The 16,630-nt window shown below is 36.8% G+C and overlaps 1 protein-coding gene across 2 annotated transcripts; it reads left to right on the plus strand.

The window, feature by feature from the left end:
- The first annotated feature begins 6,482 nt into the window (after nucleotides 1-6,482).
- Clec5a (C-type lectin domain containing 5A) lies at nucleotides 6,483-15,478 on the plus strand. 2 transcript variants are annotated; one of them, XM_010631639.2, is made up of 7 exons: nucleotides 6,483-6,618; nucleotides 8,158-8,256; nucleotides 9,009-9,083; nucleotides 10,584-10,643; nucleotides 10,978-11,117; nucleotides 12,797-12,903; nucleotides 14,163-15,478. In XM_010631639.2, exons 2-7 carry the CDS (start codon nucleotides 8,178-8,180, stop codon nucleotides 14,275-14,277), a joined length of 576 nt encoding a protein of 191 aa, XP_010629941.1. In that variant the 5' UTR covers nucleotides 6,483-6,618; nucleotides 8,158-8,177; the 3' UTR covers nucleotides 14,278-15,478. The 2 variants fall into 2 exon arrangements, with proteins under 2 accessions (XP_010629941.1, XP_010629942.1); XM_010631640.2 differs by lacking the exon at nucleotides 9,009-9,083.
- Nucleotides 15,479-16,630: the final 1,152 nt, after the last annotated feature.

The raw sequence follows: 16,630 nt of genomic DNA on the forward strand, positions 1-16,630 counted from the left end.
TCAATAGTTTCAAAGGAAAGTGAGCCCCTATTACTGTTATTATATTCTTGTCCTTATTCTTGCACTCTGTCCTTCCCTTTTGACTTTAGCAGTTCCCTAAAGATTGTATGGTCATCCTATGTCCTCTGGCTTCACTTGAAACTTTCTCCAATTCTTTTACTTATCTACCCCCTCATCCTAATTGTCTAAGCCCCCACCCTAAATGGTAAAGATGTTATATTGAAAAGTTTATTCACTACAAACATATTTTGGGCTGTTTCTTGATTTCCATTTAATTCACATTGGTTTAAAGGTGATAGATTAATGACTACCACAAGTGGTCAATTTGCAAGTTGGGCTTGATCCTATTTGTTGCTGATTGTATCAATTGGGCTAAAGGATTGTGATTGATTTAATGAGTTGTTTTCTCTGATATTATGAAAATGAGAATGTTTATGAGTCATTAAAGACTCAAAAGCTAAAGCACAACTATATCAGGAAGATTTAAGTAATACCCCAGGAATTAAACTGACAACAATCCAAAAACAAAAATAAAACTGACAAAACAATGAAGCAAGACACAAAGACAGACTTCCAGTTCACCAATGGCAAAGAGTAGGACAAATGAGGATGAAAAGTCGGACAGTGAACCACCAAGATACCCTGAACTCATAGCACAGAAAGGAACAAAACAGATCAATCAGGCTCTATAAAAATTCAAAGCAGAAATAATTTCCCAGATAGCCATAGAGATGGTGAGCAAAATGGAAGTCATGATTAGAGATTCTAGAACACAAACTGCCAAAAAAAAAAGATGAGCTCAGGACCATGATAGAAGCCATGAAGGCCTAGCATAAGAAAGAAATAGAAACAATGAATGTCCAACAGAGGAAAGAAATGGAATCCATAAAACAGATTCAAACAGATATTCAGGAGGTTGAAAACTGTATTGGAAGTTGCCACAGCAGGATAAAAGAATGTGAAGATAGAATCTCAGATACAAAATATAGGATTGCAGTCAGTGACCATGAAAAGAGAGGTCTCTTAAAATCAGTAAGGGATCATGAGAAATTGATCCAACAACTCCTAGATGATGCAAAGAAGAATAACTTAAGACTGATAAGAATCCATGAAGTAAAAGGAGAAAATAAAAATGACTTAAAAGAGCTGTTCACAGAATTAAGGACAGAATACTTCCCAAACAGAGGGGAAGAATTAGACATACAGACAAGTGAGGCATAAAGAACTCCAACTAGCCATAATTAAAAAAAAAAAAAACCTACACCTAGTCATATAACAATCAAGATCCCAGAAACCTAACAGAAGAACAAAATGCTACAAGCAGTAAGACAAAAGAAACAAATCACACGCAAAGGAAAGCCAATCAGAATCACAGCAGACTTTTTTTTTTTTTTTTTTTTTTCAAATTAAACTCAGGTCCTTGTGCTTGCAAGGCAGGCCACCAAACCACTGAGCTAAATCCCAAGCCCTTACAGCAGACTTTTCAACACAAACCCTCAGGTCAAGTCGAGCCTGGGGTGAGGTGCTTCAAGTCCTAAAAGAAAACAACCTCCAACCTAGACTGATGTATTCTGAAAAACTCTCTTTCAAAATGGATGGGGAAATAAGATGCATCCATGACAAAGAATACCTGAGAAAGTTCATGAATACCAAACCAGCACTCTAAAGAATTCTAAACAATATCCTAGAAAAAGAAAATGAAGGTCACAACACCATGAGGCCCAACAGACCAAATCAAACAGGAAAGGCAAGAAACTAAAAGAAGAGGGGGAAAGAGTAAAAAGCAACAACAAAATGACAATAACGTGACAATAAGTCAGTACATATCAGTTATAACCATCAAAGTCAATGGCCTCAATTCACCAATCAAGAGAAATAGACAGGCAGAATACATTAAGAAGCGAAATCCAACAATCTGTTGTATACAAGAAATATACCTAGTGCAAAAAGAAGCCCATAGACTGAAAGTGAAAGAATGGAAAACAATTCTCCATGCAACAGGAGCCCAGAAAAAATCAGGAGTAGCTATCTTATTCACAAAGTAAATTTCAAACCAAAACTGATTAAGAGAGACAAAGAAGGCCACTACATCCTTGTAAAGGGAACAATTCAAGAGGAAGAGATGACAATCATAAACATACATGCACTAAATATTAATGCCCCCAAGTATATAAAACAAATATTAAATAACATGAAACACCAAATAAGCACTAATACAATTGTAGTGGAGCATCTAAATACCCCACTATCACAAATAGAGTGATCATCTAGGAAAAAAATCAACAATGAAATGCTAGAACTGAACCAAGCTTTTGAACATAAGGACTTAATAGATGTCTATAGAGTGTTCCACCCCACAAAATCAAAATATACTTTCTTTTCAGCTGCACATGGGTAATTCTCCAAGATAGACCACATACTAGCTCATAGAACAGGTTTGAATAAATGCAAAGGAATCAAAGTTATCCCGTGTATTATGAGATCATAGTGCAATCAAGCTGGAGATCAATAGGATAAGAAACCATAGGAACTCCACAAACACATGGAAATTGAACAACACTCTCCTGAACAATCAATGGGTCATAGAGGAAATTAAAGAAGAAGTTAGACAATTTTTACAAGTAAATGATAATGCCAATACAACATACAGGAATCTATAGGACACAATGAAAGCAGTTCTATGTGGAAAATTCACAGCAGCGAATGCCCACACTAGGAAAACAGAGTGAGCCCAAATAAACAATCTGATGATGAATCTTAGCTCCTAACAAAAGAAGAGCAAGAAAAACCCAAAGTTCTTACAAAAGAGGAAATTATAAAGATTAGAGCAGAAATCAATGCAATGGAAACTAAGAAAATAATACAAAAAATAAATGAAACAAAGAGTTGGTTTGTTGAAAGAATAAATAAAATTGATAAACCCTTAGCTAACCTTATCAAAAAAAGGAAAGAAAAGGCTCAGATTCATGCAATTAGGAATGAAAAAGGTGAAGTCACAACAGATCAAACAGAAATCCAGAGGATTGCCAATACCTACTTTGAGAACCTGAAGTCTAATAAAACAGAAAACAAAGAAGAAATGGACAGATTTCCAGATACTTATGAACTATCAAAATTGAATGAACATAAAAAAAATTCTGAACACCCCAATTAGAATCAGTGAAATTAAAAATGTATTTAAAAGTTTGCCAACAAAGAAAAGCCCAGGTCCTGATGGATTCACTGCTGAATTCTACAAGACACTTAGAGAAGAACTACTGCCTTTACTCTTCAAACTTTTCAATGAAATTGAAAGGGAAGCAATACCTCTAAATTCATTCCTGGAAGCAAGTATTCCTTTGATTCCAAAACCAGGGAAAGACACAACTACAAAACGAACTACAGGCCAATCTCCTAACTGAATATAGATGAAAAAATCCTTAATAAGATACTAGCAAACAGAATACAGAGGATCATCAAGAAGATCATACATCCTGACCAAGTTGGATTTATAACAGGGATGCAAGGATGGGTCAACATACGGAAGGCAATACATGTAATATATTATATTAACAGAGTCAAGGACAAAAACCATATGATCCTATCGATAGAAGCAGAAAAAAACATTTAATAAAATTCAGCACCCATTCATGATAAAAAAAACTGCAAAAAATTTGGAATAGATGGCCTACATCTCAATTTAATAAAGGCTATCTATGAAAAACCAACAGCCATCATCATATTAAATGACCAAACACTGAAAATCTTCACATTAAAATCAGGAACAAGACAAGGATGCCCACTTTCACCACTCTTCTTCAATATAGTTCTGGAAATATTAGCCACTGCAATTAGACAAGAGAAAGCAACTAAAGCAATAAAGATAGGAAAGGAAGAAGTTAAACTGTCATTATTTGCTGATGATGTGATACTCTATGTTGAAGACCCAAAAAATTCCACCCAAAGACTTCTAGACTTAATTGACACTTTTAGAAGAGTAGCTGGATACAAGGTCAACATCCAAAAATCAAAAGCCTTTTTATACACAAATAACAGACTCGGAGAGAGAAATTAAGGAAACAATTCCTTTCACCACAGCACCCAAAAAATGAAGTATCTGGGAATCAATCTATCAAAAGAAGCAAAAGACCTCTACACTGAAACCTACAGCACTCTGAAAAAAGAGATCGAAGACAATATAAGAAAATGGAAAAATATCCCCTCCTCCTGGGTAGGAAGAATCAACATAGTGAAAATGGCCATACTACCAAAACTGCTATACAGATTCAATGCAATGCCCATTGAAATTCCAACACTATATTTCACAGAACTAGAAAGAAGAATCCAAAAATTCATTTGGAACCATAAGACACCTAGAATAGCAAAAGCCATCCTAGGCAACAGACACATGGCACCAGGTATAACAATTCACAATTTGAAACTGTACTATAAAGCCACTGTGATAAAAACGGCACGGTACTGGCAAAGAAACAGACCTGAAGACCAGTGGAACAGACTGGAAGACACAAAAACAACTCCAGATGTACTCAGCTACCTCATCTTTGACAAAGTTGCTGACCATCACCACTGGAGGAAAGATAGCCTCTTTAATAAATGGTGTTGGAAAAACTGGATCTCAACCTGCCCAAGATTAAAACTAGACCCTTATCTCTCACCATGCACTAAATTAAAATCCAAGCGAATTAAAGATCTAAATATCAAAACAGAAACACTAAACTTGCTGGAAGATATTGCTGGAAGAAGTTAGGCAAAACTCTGGAAGACATTGGCATAGGAAAAGACTTTATGAACAAGTCCTCAGTAGCATGGGAACTAGCAGAAAGAATCAACAACTGGGATTTCATCTTATTGAAAAGCTTCTGCATTGCAAAAGAAACCATCAACAGAACTAAGACACAATCTACAATGTGGGAAAAAAGTTTACCAGCTGCTCCTCAGACAAAGGACTATTATCTAGAATATATAAAGAACTCAAAACAATCAGCCCCCCCAATATATATAAAGACCCAATTCAAAAATGGGCATCTGAAATGAACAGACATTTCTCAGACAAAGAAGTAAAAGCAGCAAGTAAATATATGAAAAAATGTTCCACATCACTGGTCATTCAAGAGATGCAGATGAAAACAACCTGAGATTCCACCTCACCCCACAAAGAATGGCTGCTATCAAGAAGTCACACAATAACAAATGTTGGTGGAGTTGTGGGGAGAAAGGAAGCCTTCTCCACTGTTGGTGGGAGTGCAGACTGGTACAACCACTATGGAAATCAATATGGAGATACCTCAAAGAGCTTGGACTGGAGGTTCCATTTGACCCAGCCATCCCTCTGCTGGGTATGTTTCGAAAAGATTTAAAAGAATCATACCACAGAGATATATGTGAACCAATGTTTACAGCAACACAGTTTGTAATAGCTAAAACTTGGAAACAGCCCATCTGCCCATCAGTTGGAAACTGGACAAAGAAGATGTGGTTTTTCTATAAAATGGACTACTACTGAGCCATAAAGAATGAGAAATGAGATTCATTCATAGGAAAATGGATAAATATTGAGGATATATTCTTAAGTGAAATAAATAAATCACACATGTGTAAATACCGAATAGTTTCTCTGGTGTGAAAAACTATAATAGTACACAAGATCCTAATAGGATAATTAAGAGTGTGAAATAGGAAGAAAAGGGCTAAAGGTGTAGGGAAAGTGGGAAGGGTGGGGAAAGGAAATAATGGAAAAGAAAAAATATGAGAAATGAAAAAATGGAAATAAAGTGTTTGTAAATGGGGAGGGGAGGAGGGGGTGAAGGGAGGGCAGAGACAAGGGGAAAAAATGAGAACCAATAACTGTCATGTGAAGGTACAAGTTCCCAGTAATGAATGTAACTGTATTGTAGACCTAGATTGTACCAATAAACTCAATAAAAAGAAAAAAAAGTGGCATTTAAACTGAAACCTGAAGAATGAGTCAGAATGACCTAGTCAAAGAAAGTATGTATGAATCTATGTCTGTGCAAGTGGAACTCTTAATTCTTTGTACATACGTGCTCAATAAGAGTATAAGGTGAATATGTGAAAATTTAGATCAAAGAATGAGTGGATAAGCTATAAATTCAATGTGTGCTGCATATAAGGCTTGGGTAGATGTGTTTCATGAAAAGTCCAGAGCCACAACATATATTGCAGATGCCCAAAAGTGGTGCAGAGTAGGCACACAATAACATTTCTTGCAACAATGAACACGTGAAGACTTAAAGACCATGTTAAGGAGTCCAAACCATGTCCCAAGCACAATGGAAAGTAAACAGGAAGAGTGAGTCCACCTTAAGATACTTGCTTCTCCAAATTCTGGTAGAAATGTTCTCCAGTATTGACTCTCCTGGTAGGAACCTTTTTTCTGATATGCTAGAAACTCCCTTCCTCTCTTTGCCCCGCCTACTCCTTTTGCCAAGAACACTAAACAGGAAGAAGTATTTGCTCACAGATGCTGCCAGGACAGACATACTGAAGAAGGAAGGGCATGCCTGAGCAGGAACATATTCTCAAGAGACAGGGCCTGTGTCCACTATACCAAGCCTCAAACCCCTATCTGCAAGACATCCAAGCCTTCCAGCAAAAGAGGTGAGTCTGTCTGTCTCTCTGTCTGTCCTTCCCTGCCCAAACTGTTGGCCCGTATCCAAAGCCAAGACCTTAAAGGAAGCCTGATCAGTCTGTCTACTGCAGACATATTGAAAACTGAGGTTTCTATAACTGAAGTCAGTATGGCCAAGATTACAAACGAAAGTTCTTGGAAGTAAGTGTTGTTTAAACCTGAGAATTATTGAAATATAGAAGAAGATTTACTGAGGAGAGGGTGAAGGGAGGGCAGGGACAAGGGGTAAAAATGAGAATCAAGACCTATTATGTAAAGGTACAGAATCCCAATGATGAATGTAATTGTATTGTATACCTAGATTGTACCAATAAACTCAATAAAAAGAAAAATAAATTTAAAAAAAAAGATTTACTTATTAGATAGAGTTTAAAAGGCCACAAACTGGTGCCAGGTACCACAACAGCAACAGAACTTTGCTATTTTCTGGGTATTATTCTTCTCTTTGCTTTTTTGTTTTTGTTTTTTTAATGGAGTGTACTCAATGTCTATAATTTTGTTCAGATGACTGCAGAACATGGAAAAGCTGTTGCTGCTATTGATGCAAAGATTTACTTATTAGATAGAGTTTAAAAGGCCACAAACTGGTGCCAGGTACCACAACAGCAACAGAACTTTGCTATTTTCTGGGTATTATTCTTCTCTTTGCTTTTTTGTTTTTGTTTTTTTAATGGAGTGTACTCAATGTCTATAATTTTGTTCAGATGACTGCAGAACATGGAAAAGCTGTTGCTGCTATTGATGCATAACATACTGCTATTATTGGTCTTTTTATATAAATATAAATATATATACATATATATAATTTGAATTTTTGGAAACTTTAACATAATTTTACATCATTGCCTTTTCTCTTTTACTTTCCTTTTTAATTTTATTTTAGGATTCCCTATTTTTAATTTTCATTAACTGATTTCTTTAACTGAAATACCAAATAGTTTCTCTGTGAAAAACTATAACAGTACACAAGATCCTAATGAGATAATTAATAATGTGAAATAGGAAGTAAAGGGTTAAAGGTGTAGGGAAAGTGGGAAGGATGGGGGAAAGGTAATAAGGGAGAGGAAAAAAATATGAGAAAATGAAAAAATGGAAATAAAGTGTTTGTAAATGGGGAAGGGAGGGGGGGTGAAGGGAGGGCAGGGACAAGGGGAAAAATGAGAATCAAGACCTATTATGTAAAGGTACAGGATCCCAATAATGAATGTAACTGTATTGTATACCTAGATTGTACCAATAAACTCAATAAATTTTTTTTTAAAAAAAATAAATAAATAAAAGGCCACAAACATGGACAAGGCTAAACCTAGAACTAAATGAAGAATGAAGGATGGGCAGCAAGTCAGGTTCAAAAGCTCCCAGTCTTCACAAGTTCCCAACCATGCTCTGGGCACATCTGAGCTTTCTAAGCCTCCCTTCAGATCTGAGCAAAAGGCTGGGTTAAGTCCTGGTGGGGGAGGTGGCAGGTTTGTTCCAAGATTCTAATAATTTTGCTCTGATCCCCATAGGTTCCTGAATCCCTTTCATAATGAACTGGCACATGATAATCTCTGTGCTTATTGTAGTGGTGCTTAAAGCTGTTGGAGTGACCTTATTTCTGCTCTATTGTGAGTATCTGAGTGTTTGCTTAACCCAGCATCCCTATCATCTTGCTCCTTGACTCTTTCAAATCCAAAGTTACATATAAGGTTAAAGTCTCAAATTTTCCACCTAAGGGCAACTGATATAGCCCAAGAGCAATTGATCAATGCTCTTCTCTTTCTCCAGTACATGGGCCAGTTTCCTCATTCTACCTTGGAGAGGTAAAACTGACCAGAATCTGAGAGTTCAAACCCCACACACAGCTTTTGCTACTAGAGTATTTTTGGGTAATCTGAGCTGAAGTAGTTAGCAGGTCTTGTTATTGTTGCTAAAATTAAAAAATACAGCTCAATTTTAATTCAGTAGTAAGTCTGTGTTAAAGACTGAACTAGAAGTAGATAGGCTATAACCAAAGGAGAAATTTTGCTACATAGTCATATAAATTCATTTATTCAAATGAATTAATGAGGAAGAAAAAGCCTTATATCAAAGAATTTTGGGGAAATTCAACAAGTAGAATCCTCTCCAACCGCTGAAGCCAGTAAGTAATATAAATGAGGAAGGAAATGTGAGTGGGTCAGACTGGTTGGGTAAGAGGAAATATGAGTTTCAATAAGTGAAGACATTCCAAAAATATATACATATCCCTGCCCTGCTGCTCTGAGTCAGAGATCAGCGCTTCTCATTAGTAGTCACAGAGCCCCACTAATCCCTATGGATTTGCTTGTTCACCATGAAGCTGTATTTGGAACTCAGCAATAACTAATTTTCTTTCCAGTCCCACAGACTTTTTGGAAAAGTAATAATGGCATAAATCCTACTGGGAGCTACGGAACAGATAATGTGTATAATGGTAATCTCCTCTCTACCATCCAGCTTCTAGGGGCCTGCACTCTTAAGAGCCCTTCCTCAAGGCCTCCTTTCCCAAGGAACTTTTGTACAAAGGCATCATAAAGGTCTTTTAATAAATTATCTTCCAGAGATAACCAATACCAGAGTAAGTGAAAATTTCTCTTTTGCTGTGTTAGGGATAGAACCCAAACTCAGGATATCTTGCACAAAAGGTATACATCTGAGATGCACCCCCTGGTCCTGAGTGAAATTTCTGACCTTTCCTAGGCATGTGGGTGATTTGTGTGTAATTGCTGTAGTGTAATGTGAATGTACTTCAGAAAGTGATGCACACCTACAAGGAATGATTATAGAGAGACCAGGTGCCACAAAAAGAGGATCATGTTGTGATATTAACCATCATCTGTAAAGTGAAAGGCACAAGACCAGAAGTCAAGCAGGATATATAGATGAGTAAAACCCACCTGCTCTGGAAGAATTTTCCCAGACCCCACACTTCCTCTTAAAACACCTGTTACTACTGACACCTTTAAGAAATAAACCATTTGTCATTCATCTTTGTTTCAGCTGGGGCATCCAATATAATGAGATATATGAAGAAAATACTAAAGAAGCATATATTATGTCCATTATAATCCCAAAGTCCTTTCTGAGGAAAACCAGGCTACTATATATAAAAAAGGGCCTGTGAGCCAGACTGAGATAAAGTGCAAGCTAACATCTATCTAATTAATATAATTTTAAGCAGTCAGTAAACTAACATGTTTTCAACAATAATAGACAAATAACTGAGGTCACTGAGGAGAGAGCTGACCAGCCTCTGAAACTACTATAACTGTCTACTCAGATAGCCAGTGTTTCCAGAAAAAAATGAGGCCCTGAAACCAGTCGATTCCCCTATTTATATTTAAAAGAACAAATAGATCTCTCTCCACTTGCAGGAAATCTCTGGAATGTTCACTTGATTCTTCATCTGATTACACTGAAAACTTGTTCCAGTTAGAAACAACTGGAACAACTGTTCTTAGAAAGTGCTGATAAGAGAAGCATCCAGTAGCTGCCTGAGATTATGAGTTTCAGTAGAGTATGTGGGCCACCAAAAATGACAAGAATAGCAAAGATACTTTGGGGAGCCTGGAGTAGAAGAGCTGCAGTTCTTGAGAGATAATACTGTCAGAGGAACACTTAAGAAAGGAGTATATCCTCCTGGGATACCAAATTATTCCGTTACTTGTTTGTCTCTTGTTTTTTCTACCCCCTCACCAGCATTTCATACCCACTGCCACACCAAAAAGGCTGGCATAAAATAAGATGATAACAGCAATAGCAAAATGAAAGTTTTCAAAGAAAGAAAATATCTGAAAAAAGCTAGCTCAGCACTGTCCAAGAGCTCCTTGTCGGGAGGTACTGTCTGTCAAAAGTCAAATAGTTGCAATTCAATAGCCGATACTTTGAGGATGGTGTGTTCTGTTCACTGTACAGTAATTTTTTTTTATTTCAGTCTCACAGATTTTTGAGAGCAGTACTGAGAGCTTCATTCCCACAAGGAGCTATGGAACAGGTAAAACACACGACTTGAATCTCCTCTCCACTCTTTACATAGGTTATTACCTGAATTCTCATAGATTTTTCTCATAACTTTCTTTCCTATGGAACATATATTTTTGCTTAAAAGGTCCATAAAGGCCTTCTAGTTCATTTCCTTCATGTTGTCAATAGGGAAACAGTCTAGAATGAGTGGAATTTCTTCTTGGCTTGAAAACATTTTCTATCAATATAATGTTATAAAGAAGCTCATATCCCAATCATTTTATGACTCAGTTCCAGGGTTCACATTCCAAACAACTAATCCCACACTTTTTCATTTCTTTTCCTTCTTCCTCTCATCTTTTCAGCCTGCCCCCCACAGTGGCAGAACTTCAATCAAAAAAGATGTTTCTTCTTGTCCACCTCTGAATCAACCTGGAGCAACAGCAGGGATGATTGTATCAAAAAAAGATCAACTTTGGCAATTGTCAACACACCAGAGAAACTGGTGAGAGAATTGGGAATGGTACAGTAAAGCATCACACCCTACACCAGCCTCCGTGGGTGGAAATGGTAGGGCAGCGTGGTGGAGTGGGGCGTGGGTAGGGAGGAGTGGAGAGGTGGCTGGCTGAGTTCATCTCCTTGTTCTGACCCTGAGGTTTAGAGACTTCTTAATATCACTGGGGCATGTTGTTAAGCTTCTGTGATCTAGATATCCAGTCTGTAAAGTCTTCCCCACAAGGCACAGCAGCAGGTTAGGCCACAACCTTCAAAGTGCAGGAAATTACCAAAGAGCTGATGTGTGTAAGAGTTGTTTTAAAATTACAGCATACAGATATAATATATCAATGTAGCATCTCAACGTACATAGTAAAAAAGGAAGATGTGAATTAACACAATCAGTAATATGAAAAACAAAGAATCAGATCATATGGTTTTCAGTTTATATTCATGATAATAAAAATAGATCACATTATGCAAAAAAGCTTAATTATTTTCTTTTATCTCATAATAATCCTGAGGGTATATTATTACCATATTTTTTAAATGAGTTAATTATGGCACAAAAATAGTTTAACCATGTTTATACACATAAATGACAGAACACAGAATTGAATTCAGATGACTTTGACTCCAGAAACTATGTTGTAATCAATTTTAGACCATACTTCATTTTAGTTAATGGTTACCTCTCCTTCAAATCTAAGCATTGCAGAGCACCCTGCACTCAGGGTTGTTTAAGCAGTGGGGAATACCAAGGATGGAACTTCTTATGCACCAAAATTTAAGTAGAGGAAAGGGGTACTGTGCTACATACATACACTATTCTTGTTTCTCTCCCTTTTGTATCCTCACTCTTCCTGTAAAGAAAAGTATTCCTGTGATTGAGAAGAATTTGTAAAGGAAACTTCTCTGAAATTTGTCAACAGATGTCTAACAAAGGGCAGGGATCAAGATGCTATAGATTCTTTAGGTCTAAATACCAAGTGAGAAGAAAATATGCCCTAAGAAAGAAAACCAGGAGTAAGAAAGAGAGGAGAAAACAGGAAAGAAAATGAGAGAGGAAGAGGTGAATAAGACAAGTTGGTGGCATCGTTTTCTCTACTAATCCCTTCAGTTTCAATGCCCCCATCTCCCATTGGTGACATTTTCCACCACTTATACTCCATGCTAACCCCAGAAGAAGCTCATCACATTAATAGTTTGCTGATGAATCTCAAGTCAACATATTTTGTTATTATTTGACTCAACCTCATTTGTAATATAAAATTTCTGGAAATGAAAGCAATTCTATACAGTGAGGCATGATAAGTTTTTAGTTGTATTTCAAACTACCTGGTCTTGACCAAACAGTCCCCCTTCTCTATTTCTTCAGTCTAGTTTCAAAGAGAAAAATCAGTATCACCTGGGCACTTGATAGGAATGTAAATTCTTCATTCCTTATACCAGATCTTCTCGACTAAAAGCCTAGCAATTTGTGTTTCAGAAAGACCTCCAGATGATCTTGATGCTTGCAAAGGTTATGAAGTTCTTCTCTAAGGTTAATGGCAAGTGCCAGTGAGAGCCAGTTTCCAACCTCTAGCAGCTTTCCTTGTTCACAATCAAGTAAAATTATGGGCTCATTGGCTCAAGTACAGCAATAAAGGACTCATTGTTGAACTGTTTATTTATTGTTTTAATTCCTAGAAATATCTCCAAGACAAAACTCATACTGAGAAGTATTTTATTGGCTTAATGTATCAGCCTGCAGAGAATAAATGGCGCTGGATCAACAACTCTGTGTTCAATGGCAAGTACGTGAGCATCTTACATTTTTCTGCAGATCCTGGTTTGCTTCAAAAGACTAAACCAGAGATTCATGCTGGAAGAGCTCAGAAGCTAAGACTTGACCTTGTTCTAATCTCCTTTCTTCCAAGCTGTCTATTCTCAGAGAAATATTTCTTATAAGCATTTTATTAGGGAAAATATCAAACTTTTTCCACTTTAAAAAGTAGGAGAGATAAAACATTCATAGAACACATTATTTTACACAAAGACCCAAACAAATCCACACATAGATTTTTTGCTGTAACTCATAGGTCTCTTTTAAACTATTGATCACATTTTCTTCTAAGTGCCTACAAGTTTGCCCAGATATAGCTCTTTTATGAAAGGAAAGGTTTTTACTTTTTAAAAAATTGTCTGTACTTTAAAGCTGTGAACTGCTAATTTTCAATATCTATCTCCAATGACTCATTCCATGGAGTAAACTTTGGTAGCGAACATAATATTCCCAGTGTTCATATAAAAATGCGAAGTCCAACAGGGAGCAATTCAGGTTCCCAGCCTGCCACTAGATTTCTCTACAGAGAGGAAATGATTAATATTCAATTTCTACTAAACACCAGACACTATGCTTTACACATATTATTTCCTGCAATCTTCACATGATATACACAAGCCTTTTATTACTTCCTACTAAACAGCTGAATCCAGAACAAGAAAGGCTTAGAAATATGTTGAAATTCATGTAGTTACAAAGTGGTAGAGCCACAGTTTGATCCTATATTCACTTGAGCTAAAAACTTATGACTTTTCCATGAAATTACAACTCTTTGCATTAAAAAGGACCAAATGACAGAAAAAGAGATAGGAAAAGCCAACAGACATGTTTACTAAGATTTTCCTATGGACAAACTGCTGACATCAAAGAAAAAATGAGAAATCTCTGTCCTCCTTTCAGTTCTGCTACAAATTTATATACAGTACTAAAACATTATTGCTTGAGGGAAAAGGGAAAACTCAAGAGATGTTTTTGACCAAAGATAGGAGTGAGTTAGTTAAGATTCTGGGAATCTCTGAACACTCTCTGAAGAACTGACAGGGAAAGGTAAATGTAGAGCTGAATTTGGGGAATCTGGGTTTAGAAGAGGGGGGCTGAGTTAGAATAGAAGGCATGACGCAGAGGAAGAGTGTATCCATACAGTCCACCTACTAGTTATGAGACTCTCACTGAGATCAGCAAAAGGCAGAAGGGAAATGAGCCATAATCACATTTTCTTTTCTCATTTAGTGTCACCAACAAGAATGAAAACTTCAACTGTGTTACTATAGGCTTGTCAACAACATTTGATGCTGCATCATGTGAAGTCCCCTACCGCTGGATCTGTGAGATGATTCCCAGATGATCACAATCCTCTTTGACAAGAACGAATATACTTACAGAGATAGCAAAAGAGAATAGTTACAATTGAGACTGGTCCAGGAAATACAGAGCATCAAATCACTTTGCCAGCCTTCTACAGGTTACTGGCAGAGCTCCCTAATGAATCTTCAGGGCTAATGCACCTCAGGGCTAAAAGTCTAATACCCTTTAACTAGTAGACTTATACACACAACACCAGGAAAACCTCCCAGTTCTGAGCCAGCTGTTACCCTGGACAGCATTTCCTGAGAGTTGAAACTGACTCTGAGGATCCTCACGGTTCATCTATCCTGTGATTCTTATTATCTGTCCACCAGGTGAGGTGAATAAATAGGAGGGGGATGAACTCAGCTTCTGCAGTCTTATCTCTGTTCACCAGAGAGCCCAATTCACATGTCTGCCCCTGACAGCTAAGAAAACAGATGTTCTCAGTCTACACTGGGGTCAAGACTTGGGGGCATCGGTAGCCCTAGAACTAACTGAAAAGAACACTGCTGAACTAACTGAAAAGAACATTGCTGGAGAAGGGTGCAGACAGGACAGGAATCTACTCAGAGATCCCTCTGAAGAGAACTAGACAGTCAAGGGGGCTACGCAAGCCAGATCTCTGTTCTTCAACAAAGCCTGATGAGACACTAAAGCTAAAACTTTTCTTGTCCCTGTTATGAAGCTCCATTATAGCATACATAACTCATTTGTAACCAAAATTTAGGAGGGCAGATTTTTTTCCATGTGTAGGTTTTGATTACCTAACAGTACTTGTTGAGAAAATTTTAAGAATTGAGGATAGTCTTTTATACTTCAATGGTCACAAAATACTCTTTCATTCAGTGCTAGAGAAGCTGTTACAATAGGCACTGACCCAAAGAATCCTTGGCATTAGTTGGCATCATACTGGGCTATCTCTGGTCCAGCTGGGTGGAGACAAGGAGTGGGCACAGAAAAGAAAGGACAATGGGAAAAAGGAAATCATATAAGAAATGGAGTTCATTTGGTCATAATGGAAAAAACAAAATAAAGTAGCAAAATTCTTGGGACACCTTGGCTCTTTTCTGCACTGACAAGAAGACATTAACTACACATACACCTCACAATACAAAAACTAGAAAAAGATGTTCCTTGTATGTCTTGAGTAACAAGAGTTAAACCATAAGAATGACTATATAAAACTAATGGAAATTAAAGTCACCTAAGTAATCTGCTTATCATTTCTATCATTACCAATGTACTACAGTAATGACTGTGTAATCATTAGTCAAAATAAATTGCAGTAAAATATCTTTTATTAGAAGACTAAGTTCTCTTTCTATATTCCTAGATTTCATCATTTTGGGTTCATCAACACAGCCATTTACAATTTTTAAAAAAAGATAATTCACTAGGTGTTAGAACTTGCTTGAAGGAGGTTACCAGAAATAATCTGTTTTGGGGATGGGATGGATATTGAAACTGTATTAACATCCTGGGGAGATATAAGTTCCCAGAATGTGTTAATAAGCATGTGCCATGGTTGAGGGAGGAGAGACCGAGTCTATGGTAGATAAAAGAACCAACCAAATTCTAGATAGAGATAAGCCCCACAACTCAGGCAACAGAGAAGAAATCATAATCCTTCTGTTTTGAAAAAAGAAAATCATAATTACCACATTTCCTATTTTATAACTGAATAACTGTAGACTTTTAAGGTCAGGAAATGTTGACATCTAGCAATTTCCTAAGTGAAGCCCAAACTTAGCCCAAGATGAGAAGGTAGCCCAGTTTTTAAAGAAACCCAGTAGGATAGGGTAGTGGTAAAGAGATTCAAGCAATACGTGGACTTTGGTTTACTTTCATTATCAGGAATGGGTCTCAGGATCCTTAGAAATGCAGAAAACCGTGTCCTTTATTAAATAATAATGATATGATAAAATGGAAATTTATAAAGCATTGGGTTGGAGTTTAGATTTTGCTCCTAATAAATACATAGCTTTCTCACTCTATCTTTTGTTTTAGTTTTCTTACCTATAAAATTTGACAGTGATATCCTTCTCACAAAATTATTTTTTTCTCACAAAATTCTTACACATATTAAATAAGATCCCTTCCAGATATCTCAATGTTATAAGCATTAGAAGAAGTATTCTATGGGGGATTTGAAGTTGAGATCCTTATCCAACAAGTAACACTTCAATTTGCTAGAAGATGAATTTAGTCAAGTTGCTTAATTTCTCAGAATTTATTTACTCACTTTTAATATGGAAATAAAAATCACCCAAGTCAGAGAAGGGCACTGTGGAAATTGCATGGCCAAGTCACATGAAGATCAAAATCACACTTTCCCTGGCTATAAATGTGGG

This window comes from Fukomys damarensis, unplaced genomic scaffold (assembly GCF_012274545.1).
Source record: "Fukomys damarensis isolate Sample0158 unplaced genomic scaffold, DMR_v1.0_HiC HiC_scaffold_16, whole genome shotgun sequence".
NCBI classification, from domain to species: Eukaryota; Metazoa; Chordata; class Mammalia; order Rodentia; family Bathyergidae; genus Fukomys; species Fukomys damarensis.